Raw genomic sequence first — 25,639 nt, 5'->3', positions numbered from 1 at the left:
ACACTGATGAATTGTCTTGAAGAGGAAGGGGAGATGGTGAGGTAGGAGAGTTGAAGCCAACCTCTGACCACCTGTTATTCCTCCTGATGTCAGCAGTACTTCCACCATGAGGCTAGGGCAGGAGCTGAGGGAAGGTTTTGCTTCAGCAATGCATTTTTGTTCCCTACACTAAAATAAGCTGAAAGTGCTAAAGGAATCAATGTCTCTGCGAAGAAAGAAAAGGCCCCATGAGGTTGGTGGCAGAAAGCAGCAGGGTCAAGTTTTGAGGAGGAGCCGGGTCACCCCGGAGTGTGAGGAGGAAGCGGGGGCAAGAACAAGTGCACCCTTAAAGGGCAGATGATCCCACCAAGAGAGGTGGTGATGACTTCACTAGGACTGCCAGGTGCCCCAGCTGCCCCTTGGGACTGTCCAACACAAATGCAAAATGTGCCCGTATCCCATATCACACAAGCACAAAGGTGCCCTTGGGGCCTGTCACTTTCTGTATGGGCATCTCTTGCACAGATGACTCACCAGCACACCATATTTTTCTTAGCAAATATTCAGCCTGTGCGCAGCACCCAGGGCTTTTCCCCTGGATGGCCACTGGCATCACCCCTTTTCACTGAGCAGAGGGCAGCCAGGGCCCAGCTGCTTCATGCTTAAGACTGCCAGGAAATTGTTCCTGACATTCTCACTTGGCACGCCCTCTGTTGATTCAGCACCCTCTTGGGAAAGGTGGAGGGCATGGGTGCAAGATCCGAGTGCACACAGCACACAACACTTCTAGATGTCATATAGAAGGCAAGGATGTTCCAGTGAGTGGGTATGCGTCTGATTTTGGTAGGGGGAAATAGGAAGAGGCAGTGAGGGAGCTTTGTTCCCTCCATCAATACAGAAGCCAACAGGTCCAGGCTATAACCACAGGCAAAAGTCGATTAGAGAAACTTGTTATTAAATTTAATTTTCTTTAAATACATAACTTTTTCCCACCCAAGCCCACTCTGGGGAGGGACAGAAGCCTTTCCCAACCCAGAATTCTGGGGATCCCACATGTAAAGCCTGAGATGGTGAGGATGAAGTATAAAAATACTATTTACAAAGCAGAAGCAGGTATCTTGCTGCTGGAACCTCCAGACACCCGTCTCCAGACCCCTTTTGCTCCTTTAGAAAAAGCCCCTGGGAATCAGGCTGTGTGTAGGAAAAACCCTTCCTCAAGAGGGGCTCTCACCCCAACATGGAATAGGAAGCTCTGAGATTGAGGAAGAGGGAGAGAATGGATAGATAGCACCTCAGATCCTAGCAGGGGAAGGGATCAGCCCCCATCACCCTGTAGACAGCCAGCCAGACGGCCAGCCTTTATTTCAATAGGTTCCATGTAAACATTGACTTTTTCCTTTTATAGGTCCCTGCTCTTCCCTATTTCATGCAGAGCCTCCCTCACCTCCAGTGGAAGTGCATGGTTCCTTGATCTCTCCTTCCTTCCCTTCTAACCTCCTGTGAGGAGTGGGGATGAGATGTTAGAAGTGTGACAGAGTCAGCTCATTGCTTCTAGGTCAGGGAAGCTTGCCTTCCATGGAAAACCTTGAAATAGGGTGCTCCATGTTCACAGCCAGATAAAGATGGATTTCTTCCCAGAGCATGGACAAGATAGTCCAGAGCCAGGATATAGAGGTCTGGCTGGTTGAGTTCATCAGTACTGAGTAATAGGGAAGGAGGTTTCGGGAGGCAGAAAGGTAGGGCGAGGCTGGCACCAGTCTCGCCCTGCTGGTGGAAGGCCAGCCCTGTGTCATCCTCCCCCTTGGGTGAGCATGACCATCACCATCCAAAATTTGTTCATAGTAGCTGTGCAAGAGGGACCAGGTGCCCACGTGGCAAGAAATCTTCTCCAGGTCTTGGTGTAGAGGCAGCCCTCACACCAGTTCATCTAATAGGATCCCGATGCTCTGAGTGGCCTCTGTGGGGCCAGCGATGGGCTTGTTGCACATGGGGCAGACACAGCGCACTTCCAGCCATTTCACTAGGCACCTGTGAACAACAGAATTGTCGTTTCTAAGAATATCCCTCAGACAGTTCCAGCAGCTTCTCAGTCCCACTGCTTCTTGAAGAACAACATCCCTATGCCTGCTCCAACCTAATAGCTCTGGCTTGCCGGTGTCCAGACAAGATAGAATCTAGGGCATCACTGGCAAGGGGGAGATGGGAGGTAGCAAGGACTGGAAGTTTCTAGAAAATACTCCCTGATTATTTCTTCTTCACAAGGCAACCCTGGCCACACCCCCACATACTTGCGGTGAAAGGCATGTTGGCATGGGAGCACACCCAACTCGTCCTTTCCCTTGAAGTCTTCCAGACAGACTGCACAGGTCTGCTGCAGAGAGAAAGGGGACATGTCAGAGGAGACTGGAGAAGCACCTCACTCACCCATCCTGGATGTCCTCATCTCGTCCACAGCCAAGAAAACTCAGTTCTAACCCAGTCTCCTCTGTCAACCAGAGAAACTAGCCCTATTTTATAAAACTCTATTGACAGAATTGGTAGTCATTAACCCCATGTGGCAGCTTAAATTTAAATGAACTAAGATAAGACAAAGTTAAATAAATTTAGTTTATCAGTTGCAGTAGCCACATTTTTTTCTTTCTTGATTATTATAAAGGTTTATTTAACCTAGAGTTTAATATAAATGATGTGGGCTGAAGGCACAGATTAGTGGTAAGAGTGCATGGTTAGCATGTGCAGGACCCTGAGTTTGATCCAGAACCACAAAACAATCAAACAAAAAGAGAAAAGAAAAATAAATCCATAAAACCCAATTTTCCCAAGTTTTATGATATTGTACTAAAACAGGTCTTTTGGAGACGGGACATGGATTTCTCTGCTGAACAGCCATCATTTATACTCATGCTAAGGTTTCTAAGTATGATACTATTTCCTATACTATAACCCATGTTAGCACGATTCCAATGTTGTTCTGCTGCTCCCGTTGCCCTTTCCACACATTCATCTATCACTTGATTTATAAAGAGAGCAAATCCTTGCAGTATTCCTTGGACATGTCTGCCACCGTTTAATTTCCATGATAGCTTCTTGTTTATAGATTTTTCCAACTCAGGAGAGTGAGCTTCGCTCATGTGGTCTACTTGGCTGGCTCAAAGCTGCTTTGAAACGGAATTGGTGGCCTCCCTCCTGCTCTACCAGTAGGCAGCCCCATTTCAAATGCTCAGGTGCTAGAGGTGGCTGATGATTCCCCTACTGGACAGGACAGGTACAGAACACTTCTGTTGTCACATAAATTTCCACTGGACAGTGCTGTACTAGGAGAACAGTTTCAAATCCTTTCTATAGTCTAATACATGGAACATGGAGGCATTTATCCAAAATAGTACAAGTAAGGAAAGGGATGTGGTGAATATGGTCAGTTACATTCTTTTAATTCAGACGTGAGTTCTTAGATATCAGCCTCCATGATTTCAGTTGAATTATTCTTCTAAAGACGGCCTAGAAACCACTTGAACTTGCCTGGGTGTCACAGCAGACATCAAAAATAAAAATGCAATGAGGCCATGTCTGGGCAGTCTTGTGTCTGGTGATGCTGGCATCCTCCACACTCCCAGACAACCACAAATGCTCTCTGATTAGGAGTGTCTGTGGTTACAGAGGAAAGCCTTGGGAAATGGATTAGGTGACCTCAAAGGTCTAGGTGGGAAAGGATCGGGAAATGGCCAATTAAGGGTCAGAGTTGAAGAACCCAGGGAAGCAGTGTGTATGTGGGAATCTGGGAAATGGAGGAGAAACAGGAAGGAGCCATTGGGATTCATTCACAAGTCAGGATCTATACACTGGTAAAAGAACTTTATTTTCTTTAGTGAAAAACCAGGACATGGGAGCAGAATGTGGGAAAGTTGGTGGAAATTTTCCTATGGTGTGGAGCACTGTGGAGCACCCTTGAAGATTATGTACTGTAGGATTCCTGGGGCCATGGTGTCACTACTAACCCAGATCCTTGTGTGAAACACCCCCCAACCCTTTTTTCCCCCTGCATGAGCTGTTTCTACCCATAATGAATTCCACATATTGATTACTGCTGGGATGAGTCCCTTTTATTTGGCTAAAGCAAATACAAAAACAGGAACTAAAAATAATCTTGAAAAGGTCCTGGCTGAGAGCTGAAGAAAGGTGCTATTTACCTTACCTGCTGGGGATCTCTTGCATGCCAACCCGGGACACTTACCCCATAGAGCTGCAACTTTTTGGCATCACCTTTAAGCACCACCTGGAAAAAGAGGAGGAAAGATGTCTGAAGGAACCAACACTAGGGCCTGGAGGATGGACCAGTGAAGGGAGTACTGGTCTTTCATGGAGCGTTTCCTTTGTTCCCATGAAGGAGGAGGGCTCTGTATTGTTTGGGGCAAGCCTGACCTGAGGACTGTGAAAGGAGCCAGTCTTGGGAAGGCCCAGAGAGGACGTCAAGGGGATCCAGACTAGAGGAGCTTGGGCTTGCCCTTCTGCTTCCTCCTTGCATAACAAGTGGTAGAGGAGCAACTGTCAGGGAAAAAGTTGGCATTTACCTCCTTATAGCCATATCGTTCACTCTGTGCCTGGTTCCGGAGTTTGCTGGAGGAAAAAGAAAAGGGTAAGAGAAAGGATTATTATGTTTTTGCATTAAAAGAGCAATCAAAGCAGCACAGGCTGGCTGGATGCTTGGGCATTCTTCTGGGAGTAAGGAGGGATGCTTGTCTCCTAGATGCCATGGAATAAGGTTCTGATCCATCCAGGTCACCCAGAGTTGACTAAAGAGTAAGCCTCTTATTGATTCAATGCCAGAAACCATACAGTCTGGGAGACTCTCTGGCAGAACATCCCAGATAGCCCAGTGACTGTCCCTGCCCTTTGCCAGCAGGTAAATTCTTTCAGGTATCCAAACTATACAGATCAACAATGTGCTTACCAACTGTAGAGAAGAAGTTAGATATTCTTAAAAGGGATCCTTCTATAAAGCCAGGGTAGCAGGATAAGAAGTCTCATTTGACCCAGAGGAATTTTCCACTTGGAAAACACAAGTACTCTGGAACCAAAGCACACTCTTCCCTTCAGTGCCAAACAAACAATCCAGACGATGCCTTCTTTGTTTTCACCTCTTCATTTTAAGCTGGTGGCCTGCAAAGAGCCTACCTCGCCGTAGCCAAAACATGGCATGTTGTTACTAATAGCAATGGCATAATAGTTCATCGGGTATGTGCTACATGTTGCTTGGACACCGACCTAGCTGAATTTGTTCTCACTGAATCCAAATAACTCTAAGACGGAGAAAATTTCCTTTTTATGTGTGATAAAAATGAAACCCTAAGAAGCTAAGTAATTTGCCCAAATTTCACGGATCTAGTTGGCAGCTGAGTCTGGATTTGAATCAAAGTCCAAATGATTACAGAGTCTATTCTTTTTACCACAGAATATCACCTGTTCCCCCCAATTAGGTTGGATACATCGTAGTCCTGAGAATGAGATCTGATCTTGGGACACACCTTCACATCTCATAAGGTCTAAGACTCTCTGAATGGCTTACTATGAAAATGGCTGGGACCATAATTATGCACAAATTTTGTGCTGTTTTAATGGGGGAAACTTTTACTGTGACAGCAGGTACCTTTAGATGGCCTCCTATGCCTGGGCAATAAGATAGAACCTGATGGGGCACTCTCTTTTCCTTCCTTCTTTCCTTCCTCCCTCCCTCCCTCCTTCTTTCCTCCCTTTCTTCCCTTTCTTTCTCTCTTTTTTTTTATTTTTTGCCATATGCTAAGCACACAAGCTTTACCACTGGGCTACGCTCCCAACCCTCACTTATTATTTCTAACCCTGACCTGGGTTACTGGAAGGAAGCATCAAAAACTCACCAAATTATAGTACGGACAATCTAAGGGGCAAATTCACCTCATTCACAGTTTTTACAGAACCCAGAAACTAAGAATAGGTTTTATTCTTCAATGCTTGAAAATAGAAGTAAAGAGGGCTGGGGGTTGTAGCTCAGTGGTAGGGCCTAGCATGTGCAAGACCCTAGGTTTGACCCCAGTTCCACAAAAAAGAAAATAGAAGAATATCTCATAAAAACAAACTAGTAACAAAAAAAGAATTATATCTTGTGACATAAAAATACATGAATTTCAGGGTTGGGGATGTGGCTCAGTGGTAGAGCACTTCCCTAGCATATGTAAGGCCCTGGATTCCATCCTCAGTGCCTCAAGAAAACATGAAATTCAAATTTCAGTGCCCAATTAAATGGTACCAGCACTTCTTTGGCATGTAAACAGAAGAGCTGGGTGGTTGTGATAGAAACCCCATGGCCCACAAAGCCTGAAATATTTACTATCTGACTCTGTACAGAAAAAGGATTGCTGACCCAAGCTAGAAAAAGAGAACCTTGAATCATGGAGAGGTTCAGTCACAGCAGGTGTGAAGATGCCCCATAGGCTTTAGAGAGGCTGAAACTGATGTGAGGGTGGTACAGGCAGAGCTATGGCTTAGGCACAGTGTATGTTAGATGAGGTGGGGCAGCCAGCCTCCTCCATTCTTCCTGATAGGAAGTCAGATGACCCGGCAAGGTCATATGTTCCTAGAGCCTCTGGAGAAGTTCAGTCCAAGTGGACTCCTGCCGGGGGCTTGGGGCTGGGGAAGCACAACCACTGTCCCTTTCCCCTTCTTTCCATTATGGTCCAGAAAATATATTCATACATCATGCATGTGTCTCCTTCCCAACTCCAAATCAAAGGAGCAGAGAAGATGCATCCAAAGCTTAAGTGAGCTAACCTGTTACCTGACTGACAGTGAGTTAAGCTGAGGAAAGGTGGATGTGTTATCAGGGAACTTAAAGCCACTGTCTGAGGGAAAAGGACACTGCTGCTTCATTACCAGTTATGTGCATAGTACATAAGGAAGTGATGAAGAGCCTGTGTGGTGTTTTTGTTTTGTTTTGCAGTGCTAGGGATCAAATCAGGAGCCTCAAATGTGCTAGATGAGCACTCCACTGCTGAACTACATCCTTAATTCCAAGCCTGTGTTTTTAACTTTCTGGGAGAAAGAGGGATGCCATGCCTCTTTTGATGCTCAGATACCTCACCTGCAACATGGCTGAACTTGTGGACTATCTGTGGTGCCTCTCTGCTTGCTGTACCTTGGTGCCTAAGGTATCCTCCCCAACCCTCACCTGTCTCACCCTGCTGGTTCCCTGTGATGGCCATATTCAGGGATCCTTCAGAACCCTCAGTATGGAGAAGGGCTACCTTTATCTTGCATAAAGATTTCAGCTCAGGGAAGTTTAGATTATGATAAAATTGGGGCTCCAAAATGTTTCAAGGAAAAGAGAGGAAAAAGCAAAGATCTCGGGCCATCCCAGTTGGGGATGGACAGGTGGCCCTCTCAGCTGTTGGCTGAGCAAAGCAACTAAAAATACTCAGAATTCAATGAGACCATCCCTAGCTACTGCCAGCAGGCTCTCCCTTTCCTCTTTTCCCTTTTAGAAGAAACAATGAAGCCAGGTCCTGAAAATAATTGTTTCTTTCCTGCCCATTTGTACTTCACTGGCCCCTCCATCCTGTGCGGGGCAGAGGTCAGCTCCTCTGAGGGGGAGAAGGAGCACTGGGCAGCAGGGAAGCAGAGGCTGGCTTTGGCCGATGAGCTCACAGGTCAGGAGCAGCGGTCATGGGCCTATTTTGGCAGAGGAGGAAACTGAGAAGCAGGGAGAGGAAGTGGCTTCTATGCTTGTGTGTCTTTCTATATATAGGTACACATACCACAAACTAGTGAGCCTCTGGAACCATGAAGCTCCAGGATCAACTGGTTTTGGGCAGGCTGCAGGATGGGGGGCAGGGTGATAAAAGAGCAGATTACCGCAGAAGGGACAGGTGGCCCCAAGCAGCACCACAGTGAGGATGGCTTTTAGTATCATGTGGTTACTGCTCTGTTCTTTTACTCCAGCCAAAGAGAAACAAATCAGTGACACATGGTTCCCTAGCCTGTGCTTCTGCAGGACTCCAATGCCCAGCTATAAGGGGATACAAATAATGGTGCAGAAGTTCCTCCACTTCCCATGCAAGGAATTAGACTCATAGAGCACACCTATGGAAGGAATCTAAAAGACTAGCTAATCGTTACCACGCTAGCCCACTGGTGGCATCTCCCTTGATGTGTGACCTTGGGCAAGTCCTTAACTGAGCATGAATGTCTTCATTTATACATGAGCTAATAACTAAACCAGAGGACTGTTCAGAGAAGCTGGTGAACTAAATGGTTTACAAAATGCTGACCACAATGCCTGAAACAAAGGAAAGCTCTTGGTAAACAGTAGCTGAAAACCTAAGGTTATACCTATTAGTGGCAGAGTTAGGAAATGAACCCACTCCCTTGTCACCCACTTCCTGACTGGAGGGATCATCTCTGGATCATCTCTGCTGTTTGGCACATACGTACGTGTGTTTGTGCATGTGGGAAGGGTTCAAATAGAGTTGGTTTTATGAACTCCTTCCAATCTCATCCTAAATAAGTCTTTAACATTTACTATGTATTCACCTTTGGCTTTTGAGGAAACTGAGTGAGTGGTTTGAAACAGAGGTTTGTAGGAATAGGTTGGTAATCAGACAAGTTTGAGGGAGAAAACTTAGGGTTTAGGAAAATGAAGAAGGGGAGGGAAGAAGAGATGCTAGAAGTCTATTCTTACCCCCACTTAATTATGAAATGCAAATTTAACACTCAATTGTACAAGAGGGAAGGTAAACCATTATTTTCTTTGCATGGACTTAAGTGGAAAATTCTAATCCTAGGGACCCGTTTTGAAAAGGACTTTGGAGAAATGCCTGAGGGGACATTAGTCCCCTTCCTTGAGGCATATGGACAAGTGTCTGCCGCTCCCCTCTAGCAGCCTTAAAGCTGAAGGACCCGTCCAGCAGGGCATCTCAGTGGGGAACAAGGGCCTTTTCCTTAATCTCCTGAAATGATTTAATCAGACACTGGCCTAGACCCCAGCTTACATGTACACAGGCATTCGGTAATATGTGTGGTAGGGGAGGGGGTCAGTTGTCACATTTTCTATTGGCTGGGGATGTCCAACGCTCTCCAACATACAGGACAGTCCTATATTATCAGAAACACTACTACCCTGAATTCCACTCTGAATATCAAAGTGCCCCCCCGCTTTTTTTTTTTTTTTTTTAAGAAAATAGCCACCAGTTCCCATGTCCTCCAACAGCGTGAAAAGAAACAATTCCTGGAGCTTGGTTACCCCTGCCAACCTCAAGTCTCTCCCTGAATCCCTAAGTAATTAAGAATAAGTGACATTTCTCATCCCACCCCCCCACTCTCCAAAATAAAAGCTTCCAAGGTAGAATCAACACAGCTCTCCAGACATCAGCTTGCTAATATAAACATGAGGAGTTGACAACAGAATTTCCCAGGAGGGCAGAGAAACATGCCTCTGGTGTAATAGATGTCCTGGCATCCCAGAGGGCATGAGTAGGGAGGAGAGAAGGATACTTAGGGACCACCAACTATACCACACAGCCAGACAGTAATTCTAGGCAAGTTTCTAATAACTGGCCCAGAGATGGGATACAGTCCAACCTTGGTGACCTTATATGTTCTGGGACAGCTTGATTGGCTAATATAAATAGAAATAGTAGGCCTCAAGGTCCCAGAGAGGAGCAGGCTTAGCCATGTCCTCCCAGCAGTGATTCCAGCCTGAGGCCTGAGGTTCCAGCCTTAGAGTGACTCTAACCTGGCCTCCTCCTCCTTGACTCCTTCCCTAGGTAAGCCAGCTACCCACCCACCTGATAAAATAGCAGCAGAAGATGAGGCTGAGCATGAAGACAAAGATGCCAGTGCCAAAGATGACCATATAAATGTTGAGAGGAAGGTCTTGGAAACTGATGGGTGGCATTGAGCAGGACTTGTTGGTGCTAACCAGTCCCAGGCCACAAAAACACCCTGCAAAGGAAGAAGAAAAATAATATTAGACTTGGAAATTTACCCGAGGGTGATGGCATACTGTGTCAGCAGGAATGGAGAGCATAATTGCAAGCTCAAGTTCCTAAACCTCTGATTCAGTGGCTTGAGCTAATATTCCAGCTTTAACCAGTACTAGCTTTTCATGATTTGGGGTAAATTATTTAACCAATCTGTGAAATGGAATGCCATACAAAGTATCTAAAGGGATCAAGGATTCAGGCAATAGGGAGAAAACGGAAAACCCAGTTCCATCGGGTAGAAGTTCACAGAGTGAAGGGCCAGGATTATCTGGGTTTCAACCCACCTCTTCCCAGCTAGCTGCATGACCTTTAAGAAGTTGCCTCTCTAAGCTTCACATTGTCATCTGAAAACCAGCAAAATATAGAGAGGACTGAAAATGACAGTATAAGAAATAGACTTCATAAATTGCAAAGTGCAATTGCAAAGGTCATTTGTCATTATTAAGCCACCTGCTCCAGTAGACAAGCTGTGCCAGGACTAGAATAGAAATTGTTCACTCCAAGTCCAGGCCAGTGTTCCAGAAAGTGGAGATGAGGGTTGGGGGTGGGGAGTTGCAGCTTCCCTTACTGGTCTGGTCACCTCCCTCCTTTGTACTCAGTCTCATGGTAAGGTTCTACTATGGAGATGGCAAACCCTGGAAGCTTGTTAGACATGTAGAATCTTGGACCCGCCCCAGAATAAAAGAATTAGAATTGATATTTTAACAAGAGATTCAGATGACTCCTCTGAACAGTTTGTTTGAGAAGCACCAGCTAGTCACTCTGCTTCCCTTTTCTCATGGTTCAGGGATATGTCCTGATTGGCCTTCCAACTGTGGCAGTCATTTCCCTCTTGTCAGTATTTGGTGTTGACATGTTGACATGGGTACGTGAGCAGGCTCTGGGCAAAGGTACAAAGAGAAGTTTGGCTGGAAAAGAAAAGCTTTTCTTTCTGTCATGTCTCCTGGGCCACCTAGATGGGTGGGAGCCAACTTAGAGCTCGAAAGAGAACTGATAGAAAGCTGATGGCTTAGAATGGCAGTAGGAAAGGGAAAGGGAAGAATCCTTATTAACAAGAATATACCTGCTGTGTCCCAAGTCCCAACTTTCTCAGGCTACCAATTTAAATTTTTTCTTTTAAACAGTTGAGGTATTGCTATGTTGCCCAGGTTGGCCTGAAACTCCTAGACTCAAGTAATACTCCTGCCTTAGTTTGCAGGTAGCTGGGACTACAGAGGTACACTACTATGTCTGGCTTCCAATTTCATCTTTGTAATACCACAGCAAAATGTCACTTTCTCCACCAGCAGGGGAAAAAAATAATTATGAAGTGATCTGCCTATAGTTAAATAGCTAAGGAGCCCTAGCTCCCAAAGCCTCTATGTCCTTGGGTTCTAGGCATAGAGGCTTTAGTTAGGAGTCAGGAATTGTTAGTATGCTGCAAAATTAGGTAAATAAACAGTGCTACCATAACTCAGCAGAAGGATGACTCCAAAGACTGGAAGTCAGCTCTGACATGGTATATCTCATTCCTCTTCATCACCTTCAACAAATCTCTTTTAGACCATGTTGCTTCCTATTGCACATCCCTATTCCAAATACCCATTACTCACTGCTGTCTCTTAATTGCTGTCATTGCTGTTTCCAGATTCATCTTCTCAAATTTTCCCCACGTGTCCAACACATCCTCTCACTCCATTTATCATGTACTTTCCAAATGCATGTCTGATTTCAAGTCCTCTTAAACATGTCCCTGGTCCCTTTGCAATTTCCCACACAACATTTTCAATGCTTCCTCATTGTTAGGACCACTCTCCTAACATTTTTCTTGCCCAATCTTGTCCTCATCTAACTCCATACCTTCATTCATGAAGTCTTCCCTGCCTAGAACTCTGTCCTCCTTTCTAAAGTCTATCAGCCCTGGTCTTTGTAACTCCAAAGAGCTCTCTCATCCTGAATCCTACAGTGTTCACAACCTGTATCACTTATTCTGGTCCTTGCTCATTCAGTGTCTTATGATGCTCACTTGTTCCTAGAATCAACTTAATTTGACTTAAACATTCATTGAGCATTGATTATATAAGCACTATGATAGACAGTAAGGACAAAGAAGCATAGAAGAATCATTATATGATCTTACTCTATAGGAAAGCAGAGACACACAAAGATTTTTTATTATATAAAGTTAGGTTGCACAATAGAAGTGTGTCTAAGACTGAGAACAAAGACTAAGAGCCATCAAGTGAGTACAGTCCTAACAAGACCAAACACTTCAAGTCTGAGGATACCAACCTAAATTCTCATATGTTCTCCAGTGCCTAGCCTAGTGTTTGGCTTGTCTTGGTAACTAGTTAATAGATAAATAACTCCCTGCTTTCTCAATCCAACCTGGTTCCCTTGGCGAAAGCTCCTACTTGAAAGTAAGAAGATTGATGTTTGGGAAAACTGCCCAGAAAGTGCCCTCAGCTAATAAATCACCAGTCAACCAACAAGTATTGTTAAAGGCATGCTTTATGCCCTGACCTAAACGTTGTTTGAAAACAGAAAGCAAAAGAAGTTCTTGTTCTGAAGGACTTTTTAATTAAGGGGAAATTTAAAAAATAATGAGCTACTAAACTTTGCTGCGTTCAATAGAAAGCCCCTTGCTTCTAGACTCCAGGGGAGATTAGAAACCGAGACGCTTTCACCACCCCTTCTCACTCAAACATTTGCTCTCCATGGGGTAAAGAAGATCAATTTTCTATGAGGAGATCACGCTAGATTGGCCCGAGAGAACCAACCTTCAATCCACACTGGCAAAGGGCCTCAGGACTTCCCTTCCAAAAAACTGTATCTTCAATGCTAATGAGGTGTTCTGCCCTAGAGGTCTCCCCAACTAAGGCAGGAGAGGCAGTCTTTGTGCTATTTCAATGACCCTTTGCTTCCTGAGTGCAATGCTCACAACCTGTACCATTTGCTCAGCAATAACTGATGCTAATAAGTGGTCTTAACCCACTCTCCCTCCATTTGCGTTGGTTCTGTGTACCTTTCATGAGCTGAAGTCTGGTATCTTTTGGGTCCCAAAAAACCTAATTTTGTTTCCTGTTCTTGGGACTTGCAGAACTGTGACAGTGACCATTGCAGAGGGTATAACATGTACCCTGAAGGCACTGTGACCCCAGCAGTCTTCTGATCAGTATCTCTCTTCCATCTTTTCCTGTCTCATAAGGCTTTCCCTGGGGCTTCAGGACTAGGTCAATGCACTTGGGACTTTATGGGGACTTCATTTGTTTGTATTATAACTTGAATAGTCCTTATCTGAAATGCATGAGACCAGAAGTGTTTCAGACTTTGGATTTTTTTCTTTAGATTTTTGAATATTTGCATATATATATATATAATGAGATATCTTGGAGATGGGACCCAAGTCTAACGATGAAATTCACTTACATTTCATACACACTTTATACTTATCACCTGAAGCTAATGTTACAAAATATTTTAAATAATTTTGTGCATGAAGCAGTTTCTTGGTGTGGAATTTTCACTTTATGGCATGTCAGTGCTCAAAAAGTTTCAGACTTTGCAGCTTCTCAGATTTTGGATTTTCTGATTAGGGCTGCTCTACTTGTACTGTACTATCAAAGAAAAATGGGGTGAAAGTATATGGATCTAAAACTTGCAAGAACAGAGAATGCCAGTCCCAGGTAATAGGGGTTCCAGCTGTTTTCCAAAGGGATGGGAAAGACGTTGCTTCCTCATTGGAGTCAAAGGAACAATATCAGTCAGTCACTTTAAGAAGTGAAAGATAAAGACTGGTGTGCAGTGCAGGGGTAGAACTGTGTTTTAGCATGAACATCAGTCTAAGGTTCAATACTCAGCACCACAGGGGAAAAAATGTGAAAGATTAAGCAAGACCTTCCCTGGTCTAAAATCTCATTTGAAAGGGAGCAGTCCAGAAGAAAGACCAGTGTTACTCACAGTCCCTTAGTTCTAAGTCTCTGTTCCATTGTTTCCGCCAACCTATGAAAGCCCTGACATCAGAATGTCTCATCTCAGCTGGCAGGCTGAGAGCAAGAATGACGTCAGAGAAGGGCTGGCCAAGAAAGACCAGGGGATCTGGGAACTGCTTCTCCTTCCCAGCCAACGGGAATCTTTCCCAGATGCTGGGATGCGCCGTCCTTCCTCAACCCCCATCCTCCGCCCCCTCTCCCACATTACCCGCCTATCACACACCGCTTGGTTCATTTTCAGGAAATTAGATCCGACTAGCAAAAGGAGGAAGAAGGGGGATGGGGGACACTTATACACATGCTGCCCAAACCCGGCCTTAAAACAAAAGCCTCTTGAAATAATTAATCCAAGATCTGGCAGGAGTCTACTCTCAAGAATGGATCTTTCCCCCCCTCCTAACTAACCAGCCTGCCACATTCAAAATAAGGCCAGCTGCTTCCCACCTCCTTCCAGACTCTCCCGCTTCCCCCACTCCCAGCATTAGAAAAACGCGGGCAAGATTCTAGGACCACTGGGGGAGGGGTGACTGAGTATTGGTATTTAAAAGTGACTTGTTCGGAAGGAAACTCGTTTCAGGCAGTTTCGGTTAGAAATTCAGACCCAGACCTAATCCATATCACCTGAACCGCCAAAAAGTCTCAGGTGAGATGAACTAACTCAGCAGTCTCAACCAGGCCCGGGTTGGGGGACGACTGATGGGGGATTGGGTCTGGAGGTGCGGTCACCACCCAGGCTCGGGAACAGACCGCATAGCCTAGCCTCGAGACCAGAAAGCAGAGCTCCTTTCTAGGCCAGCCCCGACCCAAGGAATAGCTGGGCGCCGAGATATCTGCAAGACTTTATTCATTAAGTAAAGCGAGACTCTAATCCGTCTTCCACGGGCAGAGAACCACTAGCTGACAGTGGAACCCAACAAAGACAGAGAAGCCACCCCGGCGCCCTATCCCGCACGCTGCACTGTATACATATTTAAAATAGCCTGCAAAGTTTCAGACCGGGAACTTGAGCTCCCTCTAGGAGAAGCTAGCCCGAGCGTGGATTTAATTTTCCAACCACCACAACAAAGAACAGAGTTTGAGCGCACAAAGGCAGGGGAAGAGGGTAGAAAAGCCGAATAGCCACACAAAGGCTGGGAACCACTTGGCTCCCACGCCCCTGGCCCGCCACACTTTCAGAGACCCCCTTCAAGCCCTCACATTAAAACTGGATTGTTTCAAATTCCGCGCTGTGCACTGCAGAGTTGGGCACCAGGTCGTCTTCTTTGCCGTTCCAGTGCATGGAAAACTTAAGAGCTAAGACGAGCCCGTCTAACGTTAAACCTTGCGCCCCCTTGGCGTCTGTGGCCAGCCCAGAGTCCGCTCACCTTCTCGCCCCGAGACTCACCGTTACACCACTGGAATGGGTGCATCAATGAAGTCTGGGCGGGTCTCCTCGGGCGAAAGAACGCAGGCGGCGGGGAGGGTAGGCGGGGAGGGCGCAGCGGCTAGCGGGTTCGCAGGAGCGGCCGGCGCAGTGTGCGGCAGCCGCCTTTCTCGAAAAGTCCAACTCCCTCCGGAGTGGGGGGCTGCAGTAAGTCCGGTTTTCAGAGCAACAAAGAGGAAAGAGGAGGAAACAAACAGAAAGTCTCTCGGAACAGAGCCACAGAGGAAATGCACTAAGGGCCTCGGGCTGGGGGAGATGTGGAGTGCTGCAGAGCCAGGCGGGAGTGCCCAGACGGCAGCAACTCCCAGCTAGCCGAGAGAAAAGCTTTTAGCTGGAAGCTAGGCTCAGATCTCACAGTGCGGAGGAAAACGCACTGGGATTCCGAAACTGACACCCGGCTACTCACACCCCCTGCCTATTTCTGCCCCCCCCGCCCCCAGGCAAACCCCGCCCCTGTTCGTCACCTGCCCTCCGGCCAATGGGAGCCTTCCTCCTGCCCCCGGGTATTATTTGCAGGCCCTGCCCTTCCCACCGAAGGGGGAGCATCTTCTCAAGGTGGGCGCCTACCGGCCCCACCTTCCCAGACCTCGGGCGACAGGGGTCCTTACTTTAGTGAGCTGCTCTGTGCAACGCCAAGAGGGGGAGGGGGCCGGCTTCCTCCGTGTTGGACCAGGAGGAAAACGAACAATTAGTGTTTTCCGCCTCCAGATCTGTTACTGTTTAGCATTTCTATAGCTCTTTGAGAAGCTAATCCTGGGGAATGGCTCTGCATGTGTTCCTTGGGTTTGGACCTGGTTTTAGGTAGCGGCAAGCACAATCCTATGTTCACTTCGAAAGGGGAAAAGTGAGGGAAGTGGGTAAAACAGACGCATATAACTGAGATTTGAAAAGGACTTTCGTTGTCATCCTACTTTTGGCCGGTGCCTCATTTAACAAACAAGGAATTAGGCCGGAAGCTTAAGGCAGAAGACTTGTCAGGGTTGCACTCTCCTGAGTAGCAGAATCAAAACCAGAAACTGGCATCGTCGATGTTTTAAGGTCAGGAATCCCCAGCTTCTAGCTCTCCGTAGGTGTTGAATGAACAGTAGTTTATAGACTGAATTTCTCAATTCTCCATCCACTATTCTTTCTTTTCCATGACGCTGCATCATTTCTTCCTGTTTTTGTCTGCCCACTTTTCATTTTCAAGAGTTTCCCGCGAGCCTACTATATGCCAAACATCGTTGGCACAGGAACCCCATCAATGTTGTCAGAGACAGCAGATTTCTGCTGTCCTGGGGCTTACAGTGCAAGTGAGGGGACAGACAACAAGCAAGCAAACAAACAAGAATGTCTTTATCTTCCTGTGAAACCTGTTATCTCCCTATCCAATCTGTTAATTGGAGATGCATACTTTATCTAACTCTTGGGAATTCCTGACTCCCAAATAAGCTTAGGCATATGAGTGCTTTGTCACTTCAAAGTATGATCCTTCAGGTATCAAATGTCTTTTCCAACATCAGAGATCAGTGTGGAAAAAGTAGTTTTGCCTTTCTATCTGTGGGGGATCCGTTTCAGGACTCCCAAGGTTACAAAAATCTTCAGATGCTCAAATTCCCTATATAAATTTCTGTGCTATTTGCACATAAGCTATGCATATCCTCCCCTATACTTCAAATAATCTCCCTAATATTTGCATAACCCACAGATGTGGAAGGACAGCAGTTTAATAATTGCTTAATTAACTTAAAACACTGTTTTTCCTTATGAGCTAGTCTGGAAGGGTATCATGTACTGATCCAACTCATTTAATTTCTTTTTTTTTTTAAATATCTTTATTTTATTCATTTAATTTTATGTGGTGCTGAGAATCGAACCCAGTGCCTCACACATGCTAGGCTCTACCTCTGAGCCACAACCTCAGTCCCTCATTTTGTTTCTTAATAGGGCAATTGCAAAAGCTTCCTAACTGGTCTTTTGAATTCTAGTCAGTTTTTGACTTTAGAGTCCATAAGAATCACTGATGGCATACATGAAACATTTACAGATTTCCCAGGCCTTGAGTCCAGAGATTCTTCTTCAGTAAAGAGTGGGTCTCAGAAATCTTCATTTTGATATACCTTGTCCCCCAGAATTTTCATGCAGTTATTGAGAGAAATAATACTCTGATTATATACTTTCAAATTCATTCTTTCCAGAGTTGTCTTTCTAAAATATATTTCCTTTGCTTAACAACTTTTACTGGTCTCTGGTGTTTTTAGTGTACACCATGGCATTCGAAGCATTTCATTCTAGTCTTTGCCTGTCTTCCTAATACTCTACTCCCCTTGCACTATTCATCAGTTATGAAGCTTTTTGTTATTATTGTTCCTTGTACATAGTAGTTTTTATTTTTCCTGACTGATTTCATATGTGCTTCTGTTTGTAATTTTCCTTTTGTGCCTGGCAAACATATTAAGGTTCAGCTAAAAATTCATCTTTTCTGTGATCTGCTCTTTTCCCTTTCTGAATCTATTTTGATACCTCACATATATAATGTACTATGTTATAGGATTTTAAAGTTGAGTATGTGATTTCCTGAGTTTGATTTCTCCATGAGCCCTCCTCAAGAAAATTTTCAACCACTTTTGTGGTTCTAGATCTGGTTCAATAAATACTTGTAATTTGTGCATGCATATAAATAACCATGTAATTTAAGCCAGGCTGTTGATACAGTGTAGAGGTTTAAAAACTGTATAGAGTCAAGCATCATGGTACATGCCTCTAATTGCAAGTTTGAGGCCAGCCTGGGCAACTTAGCAAGACCTTGTCTCAAAATAAAATAAAGAGGGGCTGGGGTTGTAGATCAATGGTAGAGTGCTTGCCTCATGCGTGTGAGACACAGGGTTTGATCCTCAGCACCACATAAAAATAAAATAAAGGTATTTTGTCCATCTACAACTAAAAAATTATTTAAAAAAATAAAAAGCGATGAGGATATAGTTCAGTGGTAGAGTACTTCCCTAGCATGTTCAAGGACCTGGGATCAATCCTCAGCAAAGAAAGGAAGGAAAGAAGGAAAGAAGGAAAGGAAAAAAACCGTTTTGTTTGATTCCAATAACATGACATTCTGGAAAAAGCGAAACTACAGAGAAAGTAAAAATTTCCATGGTGTTCAGGGATTAGTGCGAGGGAACGATAAAGTGGAAATCAGAGGATTTTAAAGACAGTGAAATACTCTGTATGATAGTATGATGGTGTCCACATGTCATTATGCATTTTTCCAAACCAATAAAGTGTACAACACTAAGAACAAATGCTAACATAAGCTATGGATTTGGGATGATACTGACATGTCAATGTACGTTTATCAGTTGTAACAAATATAACCACTCTGGTGGAGGGTGCTGGTGTTGGGGAGGCTGTGCAGGTATATGAGAATTCTCTGTAACTTTCTTTCCATTTTGCTGTGAACCTAAAAATGCACTGAAAAAATGAAGTTTATTAAAAACTCAAGTGTGTGTTATGTTTACTTCTATGGTTCTTTCCACTCATTGCTTCAGGGTGAGGCAGAATAGGTTATCTGAATTTTGTTAAAGATTTTCTTGCTAGGTACCTTTAGCACGAAAGAGTGAAAAAGGAAGAGCCTTTGAAGGGGAAATTGACAGGAAATGAGGAAGACCTTTCCATCCTACTCCTCTTTAGAATGAATAGAGCCTCTGTGGGAAGACACCTTGAAGGTAGGAACAGGGGAAGTTCTCACAGAGACAGAGCTGATCAGTAAGGATAGTGAACATGTCAGGTCACACCCACATGAATCATGACTACAGTCATCAGATATTCTATAATTTATACTTTTTTGCCTAACATTTCAGATATCCAGTAAGCTCTCCTGACACACTTAAAGACTCCTGTTTGGAAAAAGTATTAAATTCCTTTCCAAGATCCTACCCTTTTCCCTCCTGGCCAGCATAACCACAATATGATGCCTCAGATGATGGCTTGGATTGTAAAATGTAGGTTGGTCAAAGGGCTAAGGTCTTGGACATCTTTGAAAACATTGGTTCACCAGAAATTAATCTGTGCTTATACAGCCAACCAATCCTCCACACCACTGCACCAGTGCTAAGGATCAAACCCAGGATCCTGTGCATGATAGGCAAGAGCATTACCACTAAACCACATCCCCACCCACTGGTCCTAACCAGCTGATTTTTGACAGAAGCACCAAGAACATAGAGTGGAGAAAAAACAGTCTCTTCAATAAAGGGTGCTAAAAATTTTGATATGCATGTGAGGAAAATGAACTAGATCCCTTTCTTTCAATGTACATAAAAATCAACTCAAAATGAATCAAAGACCTAAACATTAAACCTGGAACTATGACATTACTACAAGAAAACATAGGGAAAACACTTTAAGACATTGGTGTAGGCAGTGATTTTCTAGATTTTCCCAAAGTCATAGATAACAAATGTAAAAATTGACAAATGGGATTATATCAAACTAAAGCTTCTGCACAATGAAGTAAATAACCAACAGAATTAAAAGACAATCCAGAGAATGAGGGAAAATACTTGCAAAATGTTCATTCAACAAGATTATATACTTGACATCAAGCATATGATTGACATCAAGTATATATATGGAACTAAAAAACCTGAGTACCAAACAAACAGTCCGGTTAAAAAACTAAAAAGATACTTCTCAAAAGAAGACATGTAAATGGCCAACATATGCAAGAAAAAATACTGTTTCGCTAATTATTGTAGGAATGCAAATCAAAACCACAATGAGGGAGTAGGGGATCTGGCTCAGCAGTAGAGCACTTGCCTAGCATGTGTGAAGCACTGGGTTCTACTCTCAGTACCACATAAAAATGAATAAATTAAATAAAGGTATTTGTGTCCTTCTACAATTAAAAAAACCCAACACAATGAGATATCATCTCACCCCAGTTAGCATACCTATCATCAAAAAGGCAAGGATACAGAGAAAGGAACTCTTGTACACCGTTGGTAGGAATGTTAATTAGTATGAAGAGTCCTCAAAACAAACAAAAAAATAGAACTATTATATGATCCAGCAGTTTCACTACTAGGTATATGCCCAAAGGAGATGAAATCATTATACCAAAAAAAAAAAAAAAAAAAAAAAAAAAAAAAAGAGATATTTGCTTTCCCAAGCTTATTGCAGACCTCTTCCACAGCCAAAATATGGGATCAACCCTGATGCCCTTCAGTGGATGAATGGATAAAGAAAACATGGTATATTTACATAATGGAATACTATTTGGTTATAAAAAATGAAATCCTATAATTTGCAGCAATATGAATGGAACTGGAGGTCATTATGCTAAATAAAACAAGTCAGAAACAAAAAGACAAATATCACATTTTTCAATCATGTGTGGGAACCAATAAGTCAGTCTTACTGAAGAATGGAATAAGTGATTATTAGAGACAGGGAAAGGCAGGGCACCAAAAACATACTGGAAGAATTTCTTTGGTTCTTCTTTAACATAGTCATTGGTTAAAATACATAGTTATTGGTTAAAATAATTTATATTTCAAAATGACTAGAAGAATAGAAAAATTCCCAACACATCAAAGTGATGAATGGTTGAAGAGATAGAAATACTTATTATCCTGATTTGATTATTGCTTACTGCATGCATGTATTGAATTACCATAATATACTCTATAAAGATGTACAAATATTATACCACATTAAAAAAATAAAAAAGGAAAGGTTGATTCGGTTCCAGCATTTTCCTAGACTGAAGGCTCTTACTGAAGATAAATCGGTTTCTCTCATCATGTCAATCCAGTTTAGGTATGTTGCCCCCAACCAGATGATGGTTCCTACACTGGTCTTTGTGTAAGACAGGAAGACACATCTTGTTCTTTTGTTGAGGAGGAAACTGAAACAATAAAGATGATGGATCTTATACTCAAGTCTCCTGAGAAAACTAATGAAGAATTCTGTTTCTAAATCATGGATGGAAAGAGGGCAAGATAATACCAAGCTTCCAGAAAAACTTCTTAAGGAGTCAAAGGATTCTCCTCATTTCCACTGCCCTGCCCCAACATTTTCTTATGTACCCCATGAATCCCTTCATTTTAAGGCCTTGCAAGCATTAGAGAAGCTGGGGAGAGACGGCCAAGTTTGTTGGGGAACAGGGAACAGAGGCATTAGTCACTCCATTTCTCCTTTTGTAAGATCATCTCTTCCACGGGGCCTCCAAATCCTGCCTTAAAATGTGTAAGAGAATGTGAACCAGGGTTGGTTGTAAACAGTGATAATTAAGTGAGTAAACATGTCATGCCTCAAAATGAGACAAATTGTCACAATAGTTTTTCCAAGTTTTGATTTTTTTTTTTTTTTTTTGGTACCAGAGACTGAACTCAGGGGCACTTAACCATTGAGCCACATCCCCAGCCCTTTTTTGTATTTTTTAAAATTTAGAGACAGGGTCTCACTGAGCTGCGTAGGGCCTTGCTGACTTGCTGAGGCTGGCTTTGAACTCACGATCACCCTCCTCAGTCTCCCAAGCTGCTTTCTAAGCTCTTTAATATTTTAGAAAAGTGTTTTCCCCAGAGGAACATGTAATTCCTTGAAGTTGTTGAGAGTTGTTCATTGTATATTGGGCTAATGAGGTCCTTCATACTCATTTTCAGCAGATTTATTTGTTTGGGTGCTAGAGATGGAACTTGGGGCCTTGCACATGCTAAGTACATGCATGTACTATACACGTCTAGCCCCTTTGCTCTTTTAACTCTTAAAATGTTTGATCTTTCTCTGTCCACACACCAGGGAAATTTCAGTACTGGGATCCTTTTAGAGAATTGATGTAATTCTTGGCCACAGGTGTTTATAATCTACCCAGCAATGCTCCCAGGTCCTGGTCTGTGGTTCTCCAGGAATGTGAAGCAGCAATTTGTCTGTCCTTCTCCTCAGGTCCCAACACACATGGAAAGTCCAGTAGGAGCAAAGGCTTTTTGTGGAACTGTGAAGGGACATCCTTTCTCCTGCTACTGTTGCAACAGAGGCTTTTCCTAAGCATTTCCTAAGCATCTCCTGATGGTTTTCCAAAGCATCAGAGAAGGTTTGGAGGAAACAGAGGGTACCGGGTTCATGCTAACCTGGTTGCCCAGGTATTTGCATAGTCCTGCTGAAGTTTTGGCTTTCTGAAATGAAGTGAATACTGTAGGCCAGAGCTGAACCACCTCCTGTGTGGGAGTGGAGATCTGAGAATGAAGCAAAGGAGGAAGGACTCACTGATTCTCTTTTAATGTCAATTCCTGTGCTTAGTGCACCTCATGATTTCATTTACTCCTTACCACAACCCTTGAGAGTTTGTTGTTTTCAACTTTCCTTTGATGTTAAATTGAAGCCCAGAAAGGTTAGGTATTACCAAATATCATATTACTGAAGTATTGGTGTCAGAATTCTACCCTTGATCTGTCTTCCCAAAGCCTGCTGTTTCCCCAACCTTATGATAGCTGTTGAATAAGGAAGGCTCTGGAGTCTGGCGTGGTATAAACTCTGCTGTCTTCTCACCTGTAAAATTAGGGGAAGGAGTAGAATATACTACACAAGGTTGTATGAAAGACAAAATGCTTGGCATTTCCTTGTGACACCAAAGGACCCAGCAGTGTTGGTCATTACTGTCCTTGAACTACATTATGAAGCATCATGAAGCTCAGAAGATGCACTAGACCAGGAGTCAGTAGATCTAGTATATTAATTCAGAGGTAGGCTCAACATCTGTGGTTTATTTATTTATTTATTTATTTAGTACTGGGGATTGAACTCAGGGGCACTCGAACACTGCACATCCCAGTCCTATTCTGTATTTTATTTAGAGACAGGGTCTCACTGAGTTGCTCAGTGCCTTGCTTTTGCTGAGGCTGGCTTTGAACTCTCATCCTCCTGCCTCAGACTTCAGAGCCACTGGGCTTACAGGTGTGTGCCCCCGTCCCTGTGGTATTTTTGAAAATATGTTTGCAAATTCTTTGGTACTCTTTCCTTTAAGAGGTGGAGCCTAGTCCCTACCTGCTTGAGTTTGGGCTGGGCTTCCTGACCTTGTAACAATAGAAAAAGATGGAGGCAACTAATTGTCTTTGAAGATAGGTCATAAAGATGCTCTACGGTTTCATTCTTAGCCATTCTTCCTCTTGGGTCGTTCGTTCTGGGTTAGCCAATGTCAGGTCACAAAGTTACTCACCTATGGTGAAAGGACATGGCGAGGAACTGAAGTATCTGATGACCACCATATGAATGAGCTTGGGAGTGGGTATTCCATCCTATTCAAGCTTTTGGAAAACTGCAGCCCCTGCCATGATGATGGCTGTACTCTCATGAAAAATTCTGAGATAGAACTACACAGTTATACTGCCCTTAATGTCCTAACCCACAGAAACTACCAAATAATAACCAGTACTGATTGTCTTAAGCCACTGAGTTTTTAGTAATTTGTTACTTAGCAATAGATAAATAATAAAGCAACTGTAACAAAGAGACATGAAAAAACTAGAGTGCTCAAACACTCTAGTAGTTCATTTTTGACTTATAAATATCCCAAAGAAAGTGGAAGTTACAGGGTGTGGAGGTGCTTCTGTTTCGTGAAGCCACCTGGTGACCCAGGTTCTTTTGCTTCTTGGCAGTGCCCCAGGATGTTTCCCTTGTTCATGTGGTTTCCTAATCATTTATCTAATGTTCCAACCCAAAGGAAGAGTACAAAACACTAGAGACAGTCTTTTCCTTGCAAGAAATAGAGTATTACTTTTACTCACATTCCGTTGGTGAGAATTTAGTCCCAGGGTCACATTTCTCTGCAAAGCAGACTGTGGAATGTTGTCTCTCGTGGGATAGTCATGTGTTTGGCTAAAGCTCAGGCAGTTCTATTAATAAAAGGAAGAAGGGGAGAATGGACACTGGTGGGCTCGTAGCAATCTCTCTCTACCTGAGTCTTGGTTTTGGTGCTATTTCTGTGCCTTTCTGTTACCTCTCTGTGTCTTGGTTTTCTCATTTACAAAGTGAAGGATCCGATAAGATTGTTGGTTTTCTATCTGTTTTTCATTCACATAAACTTTTATGCAGTAGTGTTTAAAAAGTAATTGCAAGGGCTTGGGATATACCTCAGTGGTAGAATGTATGCTTAGCTGGTGTGAGGTCCTAGGTTCAATACCTAGCACCAAGAAAGAAAATAGCAGCAACAACAAAACAAAACAAAAGTGCATATAAAAAATAAAAATAGGGCTGCTTGTTTGAATCACAGGGGAATTCCTTTCCCTATCCTACCCTGTCATAAGTGGCCCCAGTGAAAGTGATTTGAAATACTAGGACTTAGGACTGGGGGTGAAGCTGGGTGCACTTGCCTATAGCATGTTCAAGGACCTAGGTTCCATCCATGGCGCGCGCACACACACACACACACACACACACACACACAAATAAAATAAAATAAAATAAGATAAAAAGCTAACTTCTTTGCATATTTCTCTTCAAAAAATAATTATAGCCATATATAAGTGGGTAAAAAGCTCTTACCTACTTTACATGTGTATGTAATGTTTTTCATCTTGGGTGCCAGTAGTATAAAAAAGAATGGATATATTTAACCATAACATTCTGTGATTCATCCAACAGCAAAAATTTTCATTTCACAGAGTTTATCTGTTAATGTTGATTCCAATTATCACTTGTTTTATCACATGGGAACATAGTTACATAGTCAAAAACTTAAGAATTTTGAGTTAATGTTGACTCTGGTCGGTTTTTTTTGTATTGTCTTTTCAAAGTGCCACCAGTTGAAAAGGAAAGCATTATGTTTATCAATTTGTTCTGAGATATCTTCCAAAGTTTTGAGTTTTGGTAGTATATTTGATTAAGATGCTTGTTTCCAGCAAAACAAACCATTAAACAAACAAAACAAAATAAAACAAAACCCAGAAAGAGAAGAAATAGAAAGAAAGAAAAGGAAAATGAAAAGAAGAGAAAAGAAAAAAAAAAAAGAAATCTGTGACCTGGGTGTTCTTCTGGCTGCCTTCCGGTGGGGGTGTTCTTGAGGTTGTGATCATTCACCTGTGTGAAGAAGCTGGCAGGATCCCAGCCTCATCTTGCTTGGTAGCTGGGAGCTTTTTGTGCCTGGCAGGTCTTGGCAGGGGACAACAGAATGACCTTTGGCCTTGGGGGTCCAGCCCTAATTTACTTATTCTTACCTCTTATGTGACACATCTTGAGATATGTTTCTCCTTTCTCCTCATGCAGGTGAGGGTCCTTTCCCTCCTTGG

At 43.4% G+C, this 25,639-nt stretch overlaps 1 protein-coding gene across 1 annotated transcript; it reads right to left on the bottom strand.

Annotated features, from left to right (window-relative positions):
• Nucleotides 1–913: 913 nt before the first annotated feature.
• Rnf122 (ring finger protein 122) lies at nt 914–15,779 on the bottom strand. Its single transcript, XM_047551089.1, has 6 exons — nt 15,345–15,779; nt 9,792–9,948; nt 4,548–4,593; nt 4,211–4,252; nt 2,268–2,350; nt 914–2,007 (listed from the first exon to the last, which is right to left on the bottom strand). The coding sequence occupies exons 1-6, from the start codon at nt 15,367–15,369 to the stop codon at nt 1,893–1,895; spliced, it is 468 nt and encodes a 155-aa protein (XP_047407045.1). The 5' UTR covers nt 15,370–15,779; the 3' UTR covers nt 914–1,892.
• Between the last annotated feature and the right edge of the window lie 9,860 nt (nt 15,780–25,639).

The sequence above is a fragment of the Sciurus carolinensis genome, chromosome 4, assembly GCF_902686445.1.
Source record: "Sciurus carolinensis chromosome 4, mSciCar1.2, whole genome shotgun sequence".
Taxonomy (NCBI): Eukaryota; Metazoa; Chordata; class Mammalia; order Rodentia; family Sciuridae; genus Sciurus; species Sciurus carolinensis.
Note: the sequence above shows the minus strand (reverse complement) of the source record. Positions and strands in the feature narration are given on the sequence as shown.

Coding starts and splice junctions, on each gene's coding strand:
- Rnf122 (XM_047551089.1), bottom strand. CDS start 15,369: ATGCACCCATTCCAGTGGTGTAACG. Junction 4,253..4,547: donor AACGATATGGCTATAAGGAG/GTAAATGCCAAC, acceptor CTCTTTTTCCAG/GTGGTGCTTAAAGGTGATGC. Junction 2,008..2,267: donor CAACATGCCTTTCACCGCAA/GTATGTGGGGGT, acceptor TGTTGTTCACAG/GTGCCTAGTGAAATGGCTGG.